The 18434-nt window shown below is 33.6% G+C and overlaps 1 protein-coding gene across 3 annotated transcripts; it reads left to right on the forward strand.

Moving 5' to 3' along the window:
• Window positions 1-650: 650 nt before the first annotated feature.
• Window positions 651-16828, forward strand: LOC130807503 (protein VAC14 homolog). Of its 3 annotated transcripts, XM_057672731.1 has the most exons (21): window positions 651-1367; window positions 1469-1582; window positions 1680-1745; window positions 4906-4995; window positions 5069-5188; window positions 5272-5300; window positions 5391-5533; window positions 5611-5705; window positions 6096-6182; window positions 6339-6446; window positions 6543-6634; window positions 6821-6902; window positions 8247-8312; window positions 11298-11413; window positions 11559-11679; window positions 11850-12011; window positions 12092-12220; window positions 13887-13955; window positions 14842-15141; window positions 16026-16134; window positions 16629-16828. In XM_057672731.1, the coding sequence occupies exons 1-20, from the start codon at window positions 1278-1280 to the stop codon at window positions 16125-16127; spliced, it is 2181 nt and encodes a 726-aa protein (XP_057528714.1). In that variant the 5' UTR covers window positions 651-1277; the 3' UTR covers window positions 16128-16134; window positions 16629-16828. The 3 variants fall into 3 exon arrangements, with proteins under 3 accessions (XP_057528714.1, XP_057528713.1, XP_057528715.1); XM_057672730.1 differs by having other exon boundaries at window positions 16026-16639; XM_057672732.1 differs by lacking the exons at window positions 14842-15141; window positions 16026-16134; window positions 16629-16828 and adding an exon at window positions 14495-14809 and having other exon boundaries at window positions 835-1367.
• Window positions 16829-18434: the final 1606 nt, after the last annotated feature.

Consider the following 18434-nt stretch of genomic DNA (forward strand, 5'->3'; position numbering starts at 1 on the left):
AACGACAATAAAATCTTGATTTTAAAATATTGAATTGGCTAATTAACTAATAGAAGTTTAAATTATTTTGTTGATTTAATTAATATTATGGATCCATATATTTTTTAGGCTAGTCTCTTAAGAGATCGTCTTTTTAAGATACGTATCTCAAGCACAACCATTAAAAATTAATTCCTACTTACTGTATTTTAATGCTTACTTACCGTATTTTTAATGCCTACTTTCAATATCTTAAATGTCTATTTACATCATTCTTAATGCCTACTTATAATATTTTAAAATTATATATTGGGTCGGTTCAATTAAAGATGGTCTTTCAAAGAGACCGTTTCTTACAAGAATTTGTGTATTTTTTTTCCTTTTTTAACTTGACCAAATTTAAGAGAGCATTTAGTAACAATCATTTTTTTTACTTTATAATTTTTTTTCTTTCTTTCTCGTAAAAGACAAATTCTTGTGATTCATCTCTTTAACTTTAAGAGACCGTCTCTAATTAGATTAGCTTATAAAGAAAAATATAGAGTAAGAGTAGGAATGAGCTTTAATGGGTTGGGCCTGTGGGACATCTCTTTAAGAGATGGTCTTTCAGGAAATATGCATTATTTTTATTTTTTGAATAATAATCTACCATTTTTTTAATCTCATCATAACTCACTTTTAGTTTCATTCACACAATTTATTCTGTCTCTTTATTTATTATCAATATATACTTTTTTTCTTAAAAAATTCTCTCTTCTCTTTGACACAATTTGTTCAAGATATTTTTTTTACTTTTTATCAAACTATAAAGACAAGTGAAAATCACTTACCAAACACACGCCTATCATCTAAAGTCTAGACTTTTGAGTTGGTTGAGACTCACGTTGGGTAGTTAGGAGGGTTATTCACGTTGGCTCTAATTTGTGAATTGTGAGATCTACCGATACGGCTATATGCCTATATGCTATATCCAGTATCCTACGAGACTCTTTCAACCCTTGTGCTCGAAACTTCCTAAATCGAAAACTAAAGAATGGATGGTTATGCGTTTTGAAATCCCTAGATCTGTTGTTGATTATGGAAAATTCCCAAAGAGTTGTAGTTTTCAATTAGTTTTCCATAATTGAATTCTTCGATCCGAACGAGATAAACCCTAGAAACACGACTCATCATCATCATCTTTTGACTTCGACTTTAAACATATTATTTGTTTAAGCATCCATTGACGGTTTTCGAAATTATCTAAAGAATTAATAGGAAGCCAATTATTTTCGATCTCTTAATTTGTTCGTATATCAATGGCCGATGCACTCAGTATAATTCCTGCTGCCCTACTTCGTAATCTTGCCGATAAGCTCTATGAGAGGAGGAAGAATGCTGCACTTGAGGTGTTTTTTTCTTATTAATTATGTTTATTATATGGTTTAAGAGCGATTTTTGGTTACTGATTGTTTTTTTTTCTTGGGGGTTTTGAATAATATTGTTCTAGCTTGAAGGAATTGTGAAACAATTGGCCGCAACTTCAGATCATGAGAAGATAACGGCTGTGATCAATTTACTCACGGATGAATTCATTAAGTCTCCGCAGACCAATCATCGAAAGGTTACACTTATGAGATTATCTTTTTCATTGATGAATTGATTTGTTGGGTAATTTGATTTCCCCAATTGAATTTTTCTTCGTTGTTTGATTTTTTTAGGGTGGATTGATTGGATTAGCAGCGGCTACTGTTGGTTTGACCACCGAGGCAGCTCAGCATCTTGAGGTCAGGATTCAGTTATTAGGGAGAGATTCTTATGTATATACTATAGATGTAATGCCAGTTTGTTCTTTAGAATCTACAATTGTGATCACCAATACCTTGCAACTTATTTGGGTTTATGAGGACCTAGCTTCTTTTTTGATAGATTTCTTTAATGCCTAACTGAACGCATTAGGTATTGTACAACAGAATATCTGTACAAACCAATTAGGTGTTTTGCCTATCTATCTTGAGGCCTTTTTTTCTCTTATAATTTGTTCGAGGAAACCCTCCGAAGCATTCTTAGTTCTTTATATTGAGTGATAAAAATCCTTTTTGAGACTCTATCCAGTTTCACCAATGAGTAGTTGTATAACTTGTTAATTGTGTTTCTCTTTTAGTCTAAGGGACTTGGTTTTATTTGATTTTCCCGCTCTTTTCTTTCATACTATATTTATTAGCACTGTTTTTGAAATACTTTTTTCAAAGTACCTAGGCTGAAATGCCACAACCTTAAAATTAGCATCTTGTGACTAAGATTTGGAGTCCAACATCATTTGAGCTCCCTCCTCATGGATATCAACCTTAATTTTTGGAGCATCCCAAGCACGGGGTCTCCTTTTCATTACTGGTTTCACATCCCCTCAAGAATTCATATTCTTTGAAATAACTATTTCGTCGTTAGAGGCCCTAATTGCTCCAACTATTGTACACCCAAAATCACATATGAAATTCCCATTTTCAAAGGGAAGGAATCTTCGCACATATCAACTCTTCAATGGTGAAGCTATACCCCCTTGCATTCTTAACCCCGAATGGCTTCTCACATTCTAGAGTCATACCAAATTTCTTGGTTTTGATTATAGAAATCCCTAATTTTCTACTGTGCTTTTTTGATCTAGAATTATGTGTAATCTCATGATCAATCATCCCCAAATCTATTGTTGCTTGTACTCTTCACTTTATAACTATAGTAAAAGCCCTTGACACTCGAACATGGTGCTATGAACTAATATTTTGGAATAATGGGATTGCGAAGGGGCATATTAGGTAATTACAATGTTAGTGGTAACTTTGGGAATAAATTAGTATTATGAGGTGGGTTTATTATAAATAAGGGGAATTAGGGAGTTATGGAATATCATGAAAATCGTTAACATTTTGTGGGTGAGTTAATTCTCATTTGAGAAGATTGAAAGCATCTCGAATAGCTTGTTTTATTTTTATTATTTGCTTTTAGGTTGTAATCTTTCTTTAATCACACATTTAATAATATAATCTTACTTTTATCCTTTTATCATTTTATTTCTCAATTTACTGTTTTTTTAGTGAATTAAATGATACTTCAACATCATTTCCTTTAACACCGGCCACCATGTCGTCGGAGACAATTGAAGTTCTCTGATTCTCTCATTGGAACTTGTACGTCACAATCCTGTTGCATCCTAAGGGTTCAACCATTTGGGTTTTCCTCTCAGAGAAACTAATCTCCAATGACCCAATTCTACTTATAAGTGGCATAAACCTGTGAAAGAAATTGCCTTCTCCAGAAATTGTAAACGTTCCTTCTTTATCAATAAATTCTCCATCCCTCGATCTATTTCTTATCCCATTTGGAAAGTGATTCATAGGGTTAAGCCCCAAATTCCATGCCTTATTGGTCCATACTATTACAAGAGATGAATATTGATACGATACAACATATACAGGAACATAACAGAAACGTGAAATATTAATTTAGAGTCTCTGGAACGAAGGGTTCATATGATTAGGTCTTTTTTATATAATATTTTAATAAGTTAAATTGAAATTTTTTTTAATTACAACATGGATTTGGAGAAAAAAGTTTCCGAAACGTTAATATAGCGTTTTGAGGACGAAGTTTTCGAAAGGATACAGTAATTAACCGATTACCCATGCTATGGTAATCTTACCTTCGCCTAGATCTTAGTCTGATCCTCATATCATGTTGGTTTGACTCTCCATCAACATGGTAGCTTGGCCATAACATTATCAATGGAAGTAACAAGTGAGTGAATTTCTCCTCCAGCTTTTGAAGCTGTGATTCAAATGACAATGTTTCTTTCTGGAAGGTGAAATCCTGTTCAATCGAATCTGTTCTATGAATATTAGTCAACATATTTTTGTTGTTTAGTTTATTGGAATGCTATTGCTCTTATACCAGTTTGTTATGAACTGAAAGAAAAAAATTAGGGCAGAGAAAGAAAAACAGAAAGAAGAATAATGTGGGGAAACACAATGTAATGAGAAAGAAGAACAATAGGAAGAAAGAGAGATTTGATAGATAGTAGTTCAACTCCAAGCAAAGGCAATTTGTTTTGTCTAACACTCCCACTAAAATAATTTCACCAGATACAGTGATTATCTTTCTCTCTCCTCTGCTTTTCTATGTATAAAAGTGAAATGGAGTAAAACTGATAATTCAGCCTTAAAGGCTAATAACTAACTGCCTTTGATACAAACAATAAAATAGTAAAGCGCTACTTTTCCCTTATGATTGTTTCCCACATCTATGATAGGTCTTGGGGATTGGGGGCTTTGTTGGCTGCATGATTTTTTCATCACCCTTATATGGACTACTTGAGTTGGAGATATTATTTCATACTACTGTTACAAACCTCTCAACTGAATGTTTTTGGTTTGCTAGAAAGCATCTAACATATTTATCTTTCCGAAATTCTTATACTAATGAATGGAGGCCTTTTCCTATAGTTGATGAGAATTTCGAGCTCTGTCAGATGTGCTTGCTCATATCATGCATGGCTTCATCTTTTGAGCTTTCAGTTATGAATCAATGTTCGCGATTTAGTTACATAAGGCTGTTCTGTGAAATTTTTAGAGAAGGAAATTTGGATGATGGTAATATACTATTGGTTTTGAGGATATGCGTAACATAACCCATTGTTCCCTGGAAGTAATTCCTGAGTAGTTTATTATATGAGATTTGTGGCTTCTATTTCAAGAAAGTGATACAGTTATTGACTGTTCATTAAAGAGAAGTCTTGTTGGTTCTCTGGCAATGGAATTTATTTACACTGAATGTTTTCCGAGGCTTGTGGAAGTTTTGAGGCTTTTGAGTGTACTTGTGTATCATGGTTGGTCACTTTAGGACTCTTACAAAATTTACTTATTTACCGCTGTTTGTTGTTTTCACAAATTTCAGCAAATTGTACCTCCTGTGCTCAAGTCCTTTTCTGATAATGATAGCAGAGTTCGGTATTATGCATGTGAAGCCTTGTATAATATTGCAAAGGTGAGAGTAGTATATTTTTTTGTCTTGCCAATTATTTATGGTTTAGAACTCATGTTTCATTCTTTCTTTGCAGGTCGTTAGAGGGGATTTCATTGTCTTTTTTAACGAGATATTTGATGCTTTGTGCAAGCTGTCTGCCGATTCTGATGCTAATGTGCAGAGTGCCGCTCATCTCCTAGATCGACTTGTAAAGGTGATCTTGTTCTCTTCGAATTTAAGATACTTCCCTAAATGTTCAAATTTTAATATGCTAATTATTTGTTCAAATTTGAACAGGATATTGTGACTGAAAGTGATCAGTTCAGGTAGATTCACTGTTGATGAAACATTCCTGTTCTATTTCTTCTCTTCTTGGATAGTGTTTTGTAAATGATTTTTCCTGGTATTTCATAAAGCATTGAAGAATTCATACCATTGCTGAGGGAGCGCATGAATGTCCTAAATCCCTATGTTCGTCAATTTCTAGTTGGATGGATTACTGTCTTGGACAGTGTACCTGAAATTGATATGCTGGGATTTCTTCCAGATTTTCTTGATGGTATTTGTTCATATCTGATAACTCTTTGATCTTTTCATTTATCCTGCTCCTTCCATTCATAATTTGTTTGCTTTTAGGTTTATTCAATATGCTAAGTGATACCAGTCATGAAATACGGCAACAAGCTGACTCAGCACTATCAGAGTTTTTGCAAGAGATCAAGAACTCCCCAGTATGTTCATTGTTTTTTGTAATTCATGGTCATATGATGATATCCGTTCTCGATGGAGCCAAGAATTTATAGTTTTCTGGTTTTGAATTATATAATGGAGTGCAGTAAATATGGCACATCAAATAGTTTGCCCTTCATATTTTTGTATAGTTTCAAATATTATTTGCAATCAAGAGTTAGTATAGAAACAACCTCCTTGTTATTACAGGGTAATGTTGTGCACACTCTAAACCTCAAACCCTGTCTAGGAAAGAGCCACTGAATTGGGGTAATTACCTGCTGTCATGGTCGGTTGATCTGATCATTTTGTCATGAACAGTTGTGTTTAATAGCAAACTCGTTTTGCTCCTTCCTTTTATTATTTCTGATTTTGGTGTTGTTGTTTCAAAGTCTGTAGACTATGGTCGCATGGCTGAAATTTTGGTGCAAAGAGCGGGTGCTGAGGATGCATTTACTCGTCAAACTGCCATTACCTGGGTATGCTTTTTAACAGAGGGGAAAATGATATTCCTCCACATTAGTTACGGTGAATCTGATGCTTTCATTATTCTGGAACTATTGTATATACTAAATATACCAGTATGATTGTTTGTTGATTACTGAACTGATTTGATGTGGTAACTGTATTTGCAGATTAATGAATTTGTAAAATTAGGTGGGGATCAACTTGTTCCTTATTATGCTGATATTTTGGGTGCCATATTGCCCAGTATATCTGACACAGAAGAGAAAATTAGAGTTGTAAGTTGTTTTTATCACTGTTTTTGTCACTATCATATGGTTTCGTTTCATAAGACAAATGCCAAAACAACCATCTTTGGAGTGATTTATTTCCAGGTTGCTCGAGAAACAAATGAAGAACTTCGCTCCTTCAAGGCTGCTCCTAGTGAAGGATTTGATGTCGGAGCAATCCTTTCTGTTGCAAAGAGGTGAATTTTTTTTCAATTCGAAGAAACTTCAGATCTTGAACCGAACTTGAGAATTCACAAACTTTCTGTTCCATGTGTTATAAGGATCTTTGGCAATGAAGGCACTTCAAAACTTGCTGCTCATTATTATTATTATTTTTTTGTATAGCAGATGTTACATACAATTTACTTTCAACTCTTTTGTAGTCATTTATCTAGTGAATGGGAGGCTACTCGTATAGAAGCGCTGCACTGGATTTCAACTCTTTTGGACAAGCATCGTGATGAGGTACCTCCTCAAATCACTATCTTGAAACAATCTAGTGAAATTATATGGTCCATTTTGATTCATTTAGGTTTATCTATGTGACTATGCATTCAAGAAAATATTGCACTATCTTCTTTTTCTCAATTTTTCACGGTATAGTATGAGGGAGAATATGGTTCTATTGGTATAGATACTTTGCACCTCAGGTTATATGGTTTTCAAAACTTTGTTACTTGTCATTCTGTTATTTCTGGATACGTTGTTTTTTACATTGTTGTTATATGTCAGGCAATTGTAAAGTTTCATAAGAAGGGATAAATATTTTTTTGGAAGAAGGGATAACTGATGATTTTAACTCCTTAAATGCCTTTTTCTCATATGTAAAATACTTAATTTATTGTTTATATATGCCTTAACTGTCCCTAGTGCAGACTTGGTTTTTCTGTAGTAACTTATTGCCTTAGGGCTTTCATAGTTGGTCTGACTGATGACATTAAGCTGTCAAACAAAATTTACTTGGAAGTAATTGGAGTCTGTGCTTTCATTTAACAATTTAAAAATTTTGTTTTGATTTTGGGAATATCTACCAATATGACCTTTCTCTTTCGGTAGCCAGTCTTTTACTGCATGCAGTATCTCTGAAGCTTCAAACTTATCCGATCATATTCTCTTGTCTGCTTATACCTGGGGAAAATGGCTTCATTGCTTTAATTTTAATCCTTTCATAGCAATTAGAGTGAATTTTTTTTTATCAAAAATAATGGGTTATTTATCTGATTAAGATAACTATCTCTGAGGAATTTATTTCTTTAGGCTATTGATTTGGCATTTTCCTGTTGTCTCTTTTATTTTTCTGGGGAATCTGGTCTTGTAATGGGATATGTGAACGGCGGCAAAGCTCTTGGATAAAAGAAATCATATGAAAATCCAAGTATTTCTTCTATATTTGGACCAGAATCTTTTGTATTCTATTTCCACCGACTGTCAATGATTCGTTTTTCTGGGGCTACAACTAGAAGTTATTCTGGATAAATTCTTTTCAGTCTCTGGTTCATGACAGCTGGATTAAGCTTTGTTCTTTTCACTTTATTGTTCCTATCTGAACTCATCTTAACATGTGTAAACGCATTGAATCATGTCTGATATCTGAACTCCAGTTATCTGGTCTTGTTTTGTTTATAAAATGATTTTGGTTGTCCTTTTTTAAACTTCTTATCTTTTCTTCCCAAATAGTTTATAAGGTTAAGGAAATAATAGGATTTTAGTGAGGTGATCAGATGATTGTGTCTTTACACTCATGTTTCCTTTTTAGATGAAATCAAATCTCTTATTGTCTTTTTGATGTATTGATCAAACTCTGGACAGGTTTTATCTTTTCTAAGCGATATAGTTGACACTCTTCTCAAAGCACTCTCCGATTCTTCAGATGAGGTAATTTTATGTTCTAATTTGGCTATTTTTGCACATATTTGTTTGAGCACATATTTTTTAAGCACATTTGATGCAGTTTATTTCTCTCTACTCCAAAAGTTCGAAGATTGTATTGCTTTTTCTCCCTTGTCCATTGTTTGTTCTGAGATTTAGGAGACCATTTTGGGTTTGAATATGTCCAAACTAAGTGGGATATTGAAAACTTTGAAATTTTAAAATTTCTGGCATATGTTTATGTTAATGATTTTTAAGTTATCTACCTGAGGTTTGTGGTAGGAACTTTAGGTTTCTTATATCTAGCATCAAAAGTTTGTTAAATTTTGAAATTTTACAGGAATGAATAAAGTGACTCTTACTTGCGGTTGGCTTATAGGAAGTATGAATTTTATTTTTTGATATGGGAAAACTGTCATTTAGCAAAACAAGCAGTAGTGGACAAATAACCGATGGCTTTTAGCCTTTAGCTTTAGCTGTCAAGTTAGTAATCTAGATAATAGATGTTTGCAGAAATAAGCTGTTGGATTTAGAAGGATATGACTTTGTTTAGTTCATCTTAAAAAAAATAAGTAATTAATAAATTTCAAATTTAATTGGTAAAAATTCACTATGTAATCAACAAAAAATCAGTTACAATCAGTAAAAATTAGTTACGATAATCAGTAAAAATCAGCTTTAATCCATACAACTTAATTATAATCTATATCTAAAAATTAGTTACAATCAAAAAATTTCATTCAATCAGTAGAAGTCAGTTGAAGCAGGTGAACTAAATATGGCCAAACTAAGAATAACATATAGGCTTGAGTTTTCATTTAGGCAGGTGACAAACCTTATTTAAAAACTCTAAAAGCTAGTTTTGTTAGATTTTAACAGTAACATGATTCACTAACTTTACCACCAAATCTCAATCTGGATTCGATCGTCCCTAAACATGGTTCGTTCGTGAGTTAGATCGTCATGACTCACGACTTGAAACGGTGAAAACAACGATCCAAGATTAGAACGGTGAAAAGGTAAATAAAGAGAAGAGAAAAAGAAAAGGAGGAGAAGAAGATAGAGTCATGAGGATGAGCGAAGAGAAGAAGATGGAAACGTGCTGCCTCGTGAAAAAGAATGGAAAGGAGTCACTTGCAATAGTCCAGGGTTTTGAAATTGACTTTAAAAAGGGACTGCCTTTTGTTTTGTGGGATTTAAGCAAGGGACATAAAAGAACAAAATATTGATTTATATCCCTTATTTAAATTTTTTTTCTCTCTATATTTTATGGGTTAAACGTATAGGCTTATAGGTTTAGTTTTTTTTTTTTTAAATTTTTTTTTATTATTTTTTTTAATAACTAATGCCTTTATTCTATAGCTATCAATCTGAATTTTTCGCAAAAAAGGAAATAACTCAAGCGAATCAAATGCACATATATTCGAATCAATGTCACATGATTCACTACTCTCCTCGTGAATTGCAAATTCAAAAAAACAAATTATGGTCGGTGTTGTGTTATTCTTGGGCAAACTTGAGCGAATCACGAATTCAAAAAGCGAATTAGCTAGTGAATTATGTTACACTGATTGAATAAAGAACCAAAAATCAAACCCAATACCCCAATTGAACGAACAAAAAATATGCCAATTAACGAATATGAATCCGTACAATGAATCAAAGCGTTTCATGAATCATGTGACACTAGATTTTAAAAATTCTTCATCAGACTCAAAAGGCTGCCTAAAATAATTTAAGGAATAAGACTTTTTACCTGTATAGTTCCTTTTGATATCGTTGTACATGGTTGATGGATAAGTATGACAACTTCTTTTTGGTATATTTCATGTTTTTCTTGTATAGTCCTTTTATTTCTTATCCCAAACCGAATGAGAATCTGTAGTTGTATGGTATCATCAATCATGTAACTTGGGTAATTCGAAAATGGATATTTAGATGAAATTGATAAAAATGTACCCAAAGATGTCCGTTCTTTCCAAAATCATCCCAACTATGGTTTTCCAACTCTAGGGTTGTCTTCTCAAAATGTTATGAAGACCTAAAACCTAATTTTTGTTTGTCAAATAATGGTGTCTTGAGCTTTATTTAGCATTAATGTGAGGGGGAGAAGGTTATACAAAGTTGGGACCATTTTGGGAAGACATCCCCTGGAGTTGGGCATCAGAGATGCCACACTGTAAACAGAGAGGTTAGCATGCCATAAACCCCTCCATTAATGATAATTGGAATTATTCTGTTAATGTTCTGTTTGGTATTTCTTTTTTTTTTCTACAAATGCTCAACAATATTGTTATAAACATTGAACTAATAGATGTTATGTTGGAGAAATGTGTCCTCACAATGCAGAAGTGAACTGTGAGTGCTAATTTGGTTTAGTCAGAAATGTGAATTTAATTATTTTGGATGCAGACGGGCTTGCGCTGATGTTTCTCTAACCTAATTTGCTTTAATTTATAGCTGTAGCCTATAATTGAAGATATACATGTATGATTGTTCTGTGCTTGCTGGTTTTTTTTTCCATGATGAATGAAATGTGTAGAACCTAACTTGATTTTAATCATGATTATCGATAAAAGTTTAAATTGAGTTAATGTTTCCCATGAAGGTTTTTTTAGGGTCAATTATTGATACTAGAATAAATTTCTTATGGTTGGCCAACGCAGTGATGCTTTATCGGTCATTTTGTGGTACATCCGCTCTCCAATGCTTGTTGATTACATGTCAATGTTATACAAATTACCAGCACTTTGTGGCTCATATTATTTCGTAGGAGCTAATGCTTGATGTACTTTTTTTAGGAGTCAATGATGAACAATCTGTGTTATTGTAGGCTGTTTACATCCAACACCCTCTTACCTGCTAGAGGCAGGAGCCTTTAGTGGGCATTCCTGTAATGTTGTTTTGGTGTTTACCTCTTATCCCGTTGCTCATAGTGCTGTTTTTTAGGTTCTTAATTTCCTCAGTGACAAGACTTTTCATGTATGTCAGGTAGTGCTTTTGGTGCTTGAGGTGCATGCATGCATAGCGAAAGACTCAGTGCACTTTCGACATCTTTTGATTTACTTGCTCATGAATTTTCAGGATGACCTTTCACTTCTAGAAAAGTGAGTTCCCTTGCTTTGTTTTTGGGTAATATTACTCTGTGAGTAGAATAGAAAAGGCCAAAGTTACATTGTTTTTCCACTACTTATGTATGTTTCTCTTCCTTCTCTTCCTTCTCTGATTTTTATGATTTTCTATATTACTCAGACGAGGGGCTTTGATAATTCGGCGACTTTGTATCCTGCTTGGTGCTCAAACAGTCTACCATGAATTCTCTAGTATTCTTGAAAAGGAACCCAATCTTGATTTTGCATCTATCATGGTTCAGGTTTGTATCTATGTCGATAATTCATGCATGCATCTATAAACCTTTGACTGTATTATAATGTGATACAAGGTTGTCTTTGACTGTCATAAGCTAGTTCATGATCGTATTATATTGAAGCTGAACTTTATGCTGTTCATACCTGTGTAATTTAGGTTTATACTCATTTTCAGGCTTTAAATTTGATTTTACTCACATCATCGGAGTTATCGGAACTGCGGGAGCTATTGAAGCAATCTCTTTTCAACAGCGCCGGGAAAGACTTATTTCATGCTTTATATGCTTCCTGGTGCCATTCTCCGATGGCAATCATTAGTTTGTGCTTATTAGCTCAGGTACTTGATCATCATGATAGTGCAAATATTTTGACTTAAGTCTTTTTGCTCATGTTTTCTTGTTTTTCTTTTCCAAACAGACATACCAGCATGCCAGCACCGTCATACAGTCTTTGGCGGAAGAAGACATCAACATCAAATTTTTGGTTCAGCTTGACAAGTTGATTCGGTTACTTGAGACTCCAACCTTTGCTTATCTGAGATTGCAGGTATAGATTCAAAGTGTGTTTTGATTGTTCTTCTCAATATTGACTATCCTTCCAAATTTTATATTTCACTTGGGCTTAAATATGCGTATCACAGATATTTTGTGTGCATACCAAAAAATAAAAAAGAATTTCTGAAAAGCTACCTTGACATATTTCACGAAACTACCTATTTTATGGTGAGAACCTTTATCCAATACATTTGAATTTTCGTGAAAACTACGTCTTGATGGAACATGATGGGAATAATTGTTTTATGGCTATGACTCTGTTGAATTCGATAAGTTTGTAAAAAAATATCTACCTTTTCGGAGGTAGTTTTTTTGCAAAAAATTATGTAGTTTTGCTTTTGCATAAGAAACTACCCTATAATCAATTTTATTTTGTGACAAACTAATTATTCCAATTTCATTGGTTTAAAAATATGTATAGAAAGTAATTTTTAGGTAAAGATATGGATTTATAATGTCGTTCTGTGTAAAAAAGTGAACATTAGGAACATAAGTCAAACATCGGATTCCATTAAGTGGTAGTGCTATTGTCTTGTAGCAAAATGAAAATGGATTACTGGTTGTTATTTGCTAAAAAAGTTTATAAAAGGTATTTCTTGCAATTTGGTGAAAGATATGGAATTGGGTAGAGGAAGACTCAGTAAGTATGCGATCGGTTGATGTAACCTGTAATGGAAGAGGAAAAGTGATAGAAAGTGAGACCGTAGTTTGGGAAGGGGTTATAGGGTTCTTTTTGTTATTTTAGGTATTAAGCTGAATTGAGAGTTGGAACAGACCACGATTGTTTTCCAGGAAGAATCATACTTATGTAAGAATCAAAGCGTAATGCCTATATTGATTAGTTGTCTCTGTTTTTTTTAAAAATCAGTACTGCACTTTTTGGTTTTATGCAATACTGTTTTTTCTGGATATCTTCTTGTTTTGGCTTCTTAGCTTCTTGCTCTTTCTAAGAGAACTTTGCAGAACTTATAGTTGAGTTGTAAAAAAAAGGACAAAAGGAATGAAGTATTTTGTCTAAATTGAGCTATAACTGATTAAGTTGAAAGCTTTAGAGTTATTGTAGTGCAGAGATGTGAGGTTAGGTGTTAGTCACCTGTGCATAATGTGGGGTTCTTTTCTGGATAAGTCTCTATTACATTTTTTGACATCCTAATTTAATTGGAAGGGTCACGTATTGATTCTACTTTGGTTTGTAATATGATTTTTCTCGACGGTTAATGATTAAAATGTGAAATATGTTTTAGGTTCCTCTCATGGTTAAGTACGTTTAGTACTCTTTTTTATTGTTGCACTCTTTCAGGTATTCAGTCTCCTTAGCATTTTATGTGGCTTTTCTTAATTGGAAGCTTGTTGAAATAGGGTTTTGACTTGTGACATTATGTAGCTTGTATAACATAAGCTTGCCAAAGTAATTGTCCATTATGCAGAAACCTATATTTGAGACAGCTCTTAATAGTTCCTCTGTAGTTGGCTTGTGATGGTTGTATCTCTCATGAACATCTGTTATTAGCTCTTCGAATTTGTTCAAGCTTCCAGATGCATTGATTCATGACTTGCAAGAACTGAACATAATTCTCCAAGTACCCAACTTTTATAGTGCATTGTCATTGTTACTAAGATTTGCGGTGGATAAAGTTAGTTTGTTATGGTCTGTGTAGCTTCTGGAGCCTGGAAGATATCCATGGTTGTTGAAGGCCCTTTACGGCTTGCTTATGCTACTGCCACAGGTACCTTTTTTTCCTCCTTCAGAAGTCTTAGAAATGGCAGAATTTTGCTTTGTCAGTGATCCATTTGACTTGTTTTCTTTTCCTCCTGCTTTGCTGAGGGATGCTTGTCTATATTCTTTTTTGAGATAGCTTGGTTATATTTTTTGTGATAATTAAATTTTTTCACAATGTTAGTGAATGCTTGCTGATTATTAAGAGTACAGTTGATGTGTGAAGACTTAGAGAATGTAGTTTTTATTATTCTTAGAATCATCTATGTCCTATGTTTACATTTAAGAGTCCTTTAATTTATTTTAGTTTTACAAAACGAATTGTTGAATTAAATATTACCTACCCTTTGTGTCACTTTGTATGCTCTCTCAACTCATATTGGCAAGTTTTTCAAAACTACATTCCTTGAATGGTGTCATCCCTTTTCAATAATCGAGGTCTCTGATGCGGACTATGTTCATTGATCCAACTAGTTATCTTTACTAAAGCCATTACATTAGTGTGGACTCTTAAGAGAGATTTCTTCAATTTTTTGTTTTCTCAATCAGAAACATCTTTGTTGCAAAGGTCGCGATCGCGGTAACGAAACGGTAATGCGGATTGGGAGAGATGCGATTATTGTAACGCCTAAACATCGGTCGGAACCATAATTTGTCCTTTTTTTTACACCTTTACAATGTGAGAAATATTAGTTTGTTTTTTGAAACCTTTATAATGCGGTCGATTCATTGTGATGCGACCTTGTTTTTCACTATGCTAATAAGAGTATAACAAGGGTAAGGTTGTGTACATTCGACCTCTCAAAATCCACCTAGGGTGGAAGCCACTTAATTGCATTGGGGTAATGGAATGTTTTTGTTATCTTGTTTTCACGTTCAAAAAACTTATTATGCAGCAAAGTGCAGCATTCAAGATTTTGCGTACGCGGTTGAAAACTGTGCCTTCGTACTCCTTTAATGGTGAGCATCAAGGTTGGAACACTCCCTCAGAAACCTCACATTCAAGGGTTTCAAATCACGTGGACAGCAGACCACATTGTACCCAAGATGGTGTCATGACGCAAGATGTGGAGTCTATGTGCAATGGCATTAATTTTGATTCAAGATTGCAGCAGTTTCAGCACATGCAGCAGGAACATCGTATTCATGCTAAAGCACAAGCGCAGTTGAGGAAGTCTTCAGTAACTTCGACAAAGGTAGAAAATACACTATTTCCTTGGCTTCTTTTTACTCTAATAATAAATATTTCTTGCCACTGTACTGTGCTTTTAGGGTCCGAATGTGATGGTAGTTTTTGGATCCTTTGGTAATGCTGAGTAGAGACTCGTTGTAGGCGTCTGATATGTATATGTCAAATCTTTTTCCCTTAAAATTTATCTAAGTAGGCTTGTGAAAAGTGCCATGGACCTTTAAACTGTAATATTTTATCTGATTGAGCTGAAGACTTCAAGGTACTATGTGTCAGGGTTAAATCCACAATTTTACCAGATAAAGAGGAAAATTAAGCAAATAACAATATATTTCCGTTCAAAGCCCTGAAAGTACCAAGCGCTTTTTGCAATCCTTGAGGTTGAATTGGTTTTTAGATTGGACCATGTGAGGAAGTGCTGAAAGACACTTTTAAAACAGGCCCTTCTTTCAAGCTACCATTCAAAACAAATAAATTAGAAGGTATGAGGACAGTAGTTTGCCATCTTATGTAGGGTGGAAAACATTAACAGGTGCCATCTGGTAATCCCATGGGCCATGGGTAGAGTCGTAGAGTTAGTGAGCATCATTTGATTAGTCAAATTGTTGCTACTGATTTTCTCACTGGTTGTGAGGTGTTGTGGACGTGTTTTTTCTGGACAAATCATTCAAACATCTAGCTGCAAAGGGAAGTTGGTTGCATTAGCTGCTTGATTACGCCAACGTTATTTTGTAATTTGGATGTCCAATGAATCATATTTTGAACATATTTTATGTGCTTTATTATTATGTGTCCCTGGCAAAGGAAGGACGAACATTATGGAAATGATGATAGTAATGTTATTACATTCTTGTGTTTCTGTGTGCCACTCATGATAATTGCTATGTGTAGGAGGTTCCGAGTGCAGAGGAAGATGGGGAGCCATCGTCCATGACAGATACAAGCCAGCCTCCAAAACCATTGAGAAAAGCACCAGGGCAAGGGCAATTGTAATTATTAGGTAATTCATTTATATCTGGCGTGGCTGCTCTCTCGCTCCCCTGCTTGGATCTCATCTCATTCATTGCAGTCGCGATGAGATCTGATATTATTTGCAAAGTTGTATATTTTTTTTTTTTAGTTTTTCTCCAAGGGGAGGTTTGGTGATGGTAGTTCACACCGAGATAACCCGTGATCATTTCCAAACTCGATTATTGGATCTTTTACGGTTGTTCCTTTTCCTTTCTTTTTTGTTTGGAGGGGGGGTGGGGTTAAACAATAGTGCTTTTTCCCATGTGGTCCGAATGTTTTATTAAAAACCACAGTGGGATGGGGGGGGGGCTTAACTACTTTGCAAAGCGTTGATGTTCATCTTTTGCAAAATTGAAATAAGCTGGCGTCTGATTTCTGTATATTACTGCCTCTGGCAAGATTTCAGTTGTATAATTTCATCATCTTTTGTAATATTTAAAATTGTACGACAATAAGAATGACGGGTTGCTCTATTGATTGAAGGTTTTCTTCCACCCTTGTAATAGAGGTTCAACGAATTCAGTCACCACCCTTCCCTCTCTTGCTTGTAAAGGTTTGATATATGTGAAGTCAAAAGTGGTTATCAAAGTTTCACACACTTGGGATTCATCCGTGGATTTTTGTCGAATCGAGAGACTCTTTGGTCGTTTCTCCTTTATGGGTATGAGTTGCCGCTTTTCTTCCTTAGTCCTTGATCATAGTTCCTATGAGCGGGATGCATCAAGTATGATGATCATATCAAAGTTTCACTCAACACAACACTATCACAAGCACAATATTTAAGTCAATTACAAAATAATTCCAGAATCAGCATCAAAGTAACTTATGGCACAGTTAAAAATTATTGTCATTAAATTGCTCGAAGCATCATATTAATAGAATATAATTCTTTATAAAATTCAATATTTGAAAAAAAATATATAATTTGTTTATGACAATGGTTTCGATAAAATTATTTATCATATAATTTGTTTTTTAAACTTAATTTGTAGTTAAATTGATTTAAACATTTCTGGTGTAATTTCAAATAAAACTAATCATATTAAAGTTCCAATTTAAAAAATTATTTTTAATTCAAAATATCTATAGAAACTTTAACAACTCAATAATAAAAAAGTATGTGAATTAAACATGATCTAATAACCGGATGATAATAAATCACCTTAGTATAGTAATTAGGGATTTTACATTTAATTTAGACCTATTAAAGTTTAAAAAAGAGGCCTCTTAAAATTCAAATATATGAGAGTTTTTTAAGTCATATAGTGTAAACTAAAAAAAACAAAATGGAGTAGATATTAGGCTGGTAACTTATAAATAAAGAAGTGGCGAACAAACAATACTTTGATATACTTATGTTTTTACATCTTATCTTGTATTTTCATAATCAATCGTATTAACATTCCTTTAACAAAGTTATTCAATAAACAAATGAATGTCAATGTATCATTTTATTTAAATGTTTTTACAAGTTTTCAACACAATTTTCATTATCAAAACATTAATTTATTGGAAGTTAGCTTTGTTAGACGCTTATAAACTGACTTTTTATATATTTGCATTTTTTGATATATTAAATAGAGTACGATCTCATTTAAAAAACTAAACATGACATCTCATGGAAAATTTGAAAAAATAAGATTATTTAATAATTTTATTTAAAAAATAAGCTTCGTTCAAATTTTATTCTCAAAATAAGCGTCCTTGGCTCCAAAGCTAAGCTTGGTGTAAAATCGCTCTTACTAACAGTGAATTAAAAGAAATGATGAAAATTTTGGTCAAGGGTCAAGTCGCTATTACTAACAGTGACTTAATGGTTGACTGGTCAACTATAAAGTCGCTGTTAGTAACAGCGACTTGACCCTTGACATGGTTTGACTTTTATTGACCTTTTTGTATGATTTAAACTAGCCGTTGTAAAATTGAAAAATAGCCGTAATGAAGTTGAAAATAGCCGTAATGAAGTTGAAAATAGCTGTTGTTATTATGTTCTGTAAATAACTCCATCATCTCCCTACTTCATTGTATCCAAACTCCATCATTCTTGTTCTAGTTAATCGATTTTAAAGGTAACATAAAGTATTATGTTAGTATTATTCTCAATTTATAAATGTTAATATTATATTTGAATGTTTACTTATGTTACTATATCATATGTGTTCCGTGGATGTCACATGAGCATTCTATTGAAGAGCTTTGTGATTGTGGTTATGAAGTTGAGATTAATACAGATTGGAGCGACGTCGATCCTGGCCGTGATTTTGTTGGTTGTCCTTTCTACTTAGACAA

The sequence above is a fragment of the Amaranthus tricolor genome, chromosome 3 (genome assembly GCF_026212465.1).
Source record: "Amaranthus tricolor cultivar Red isolate AtriRed21 chromosome 3, ASM2621246v1, whole genome shotgun sequence".
NCBI classification, from domain to species: Eukaryota; Viridiplantae; Streptophyta; class Magnoliopsida; order Caryophyllales; family Amaranthaceae; genus Amaranthus; species Amaranthus tricolor.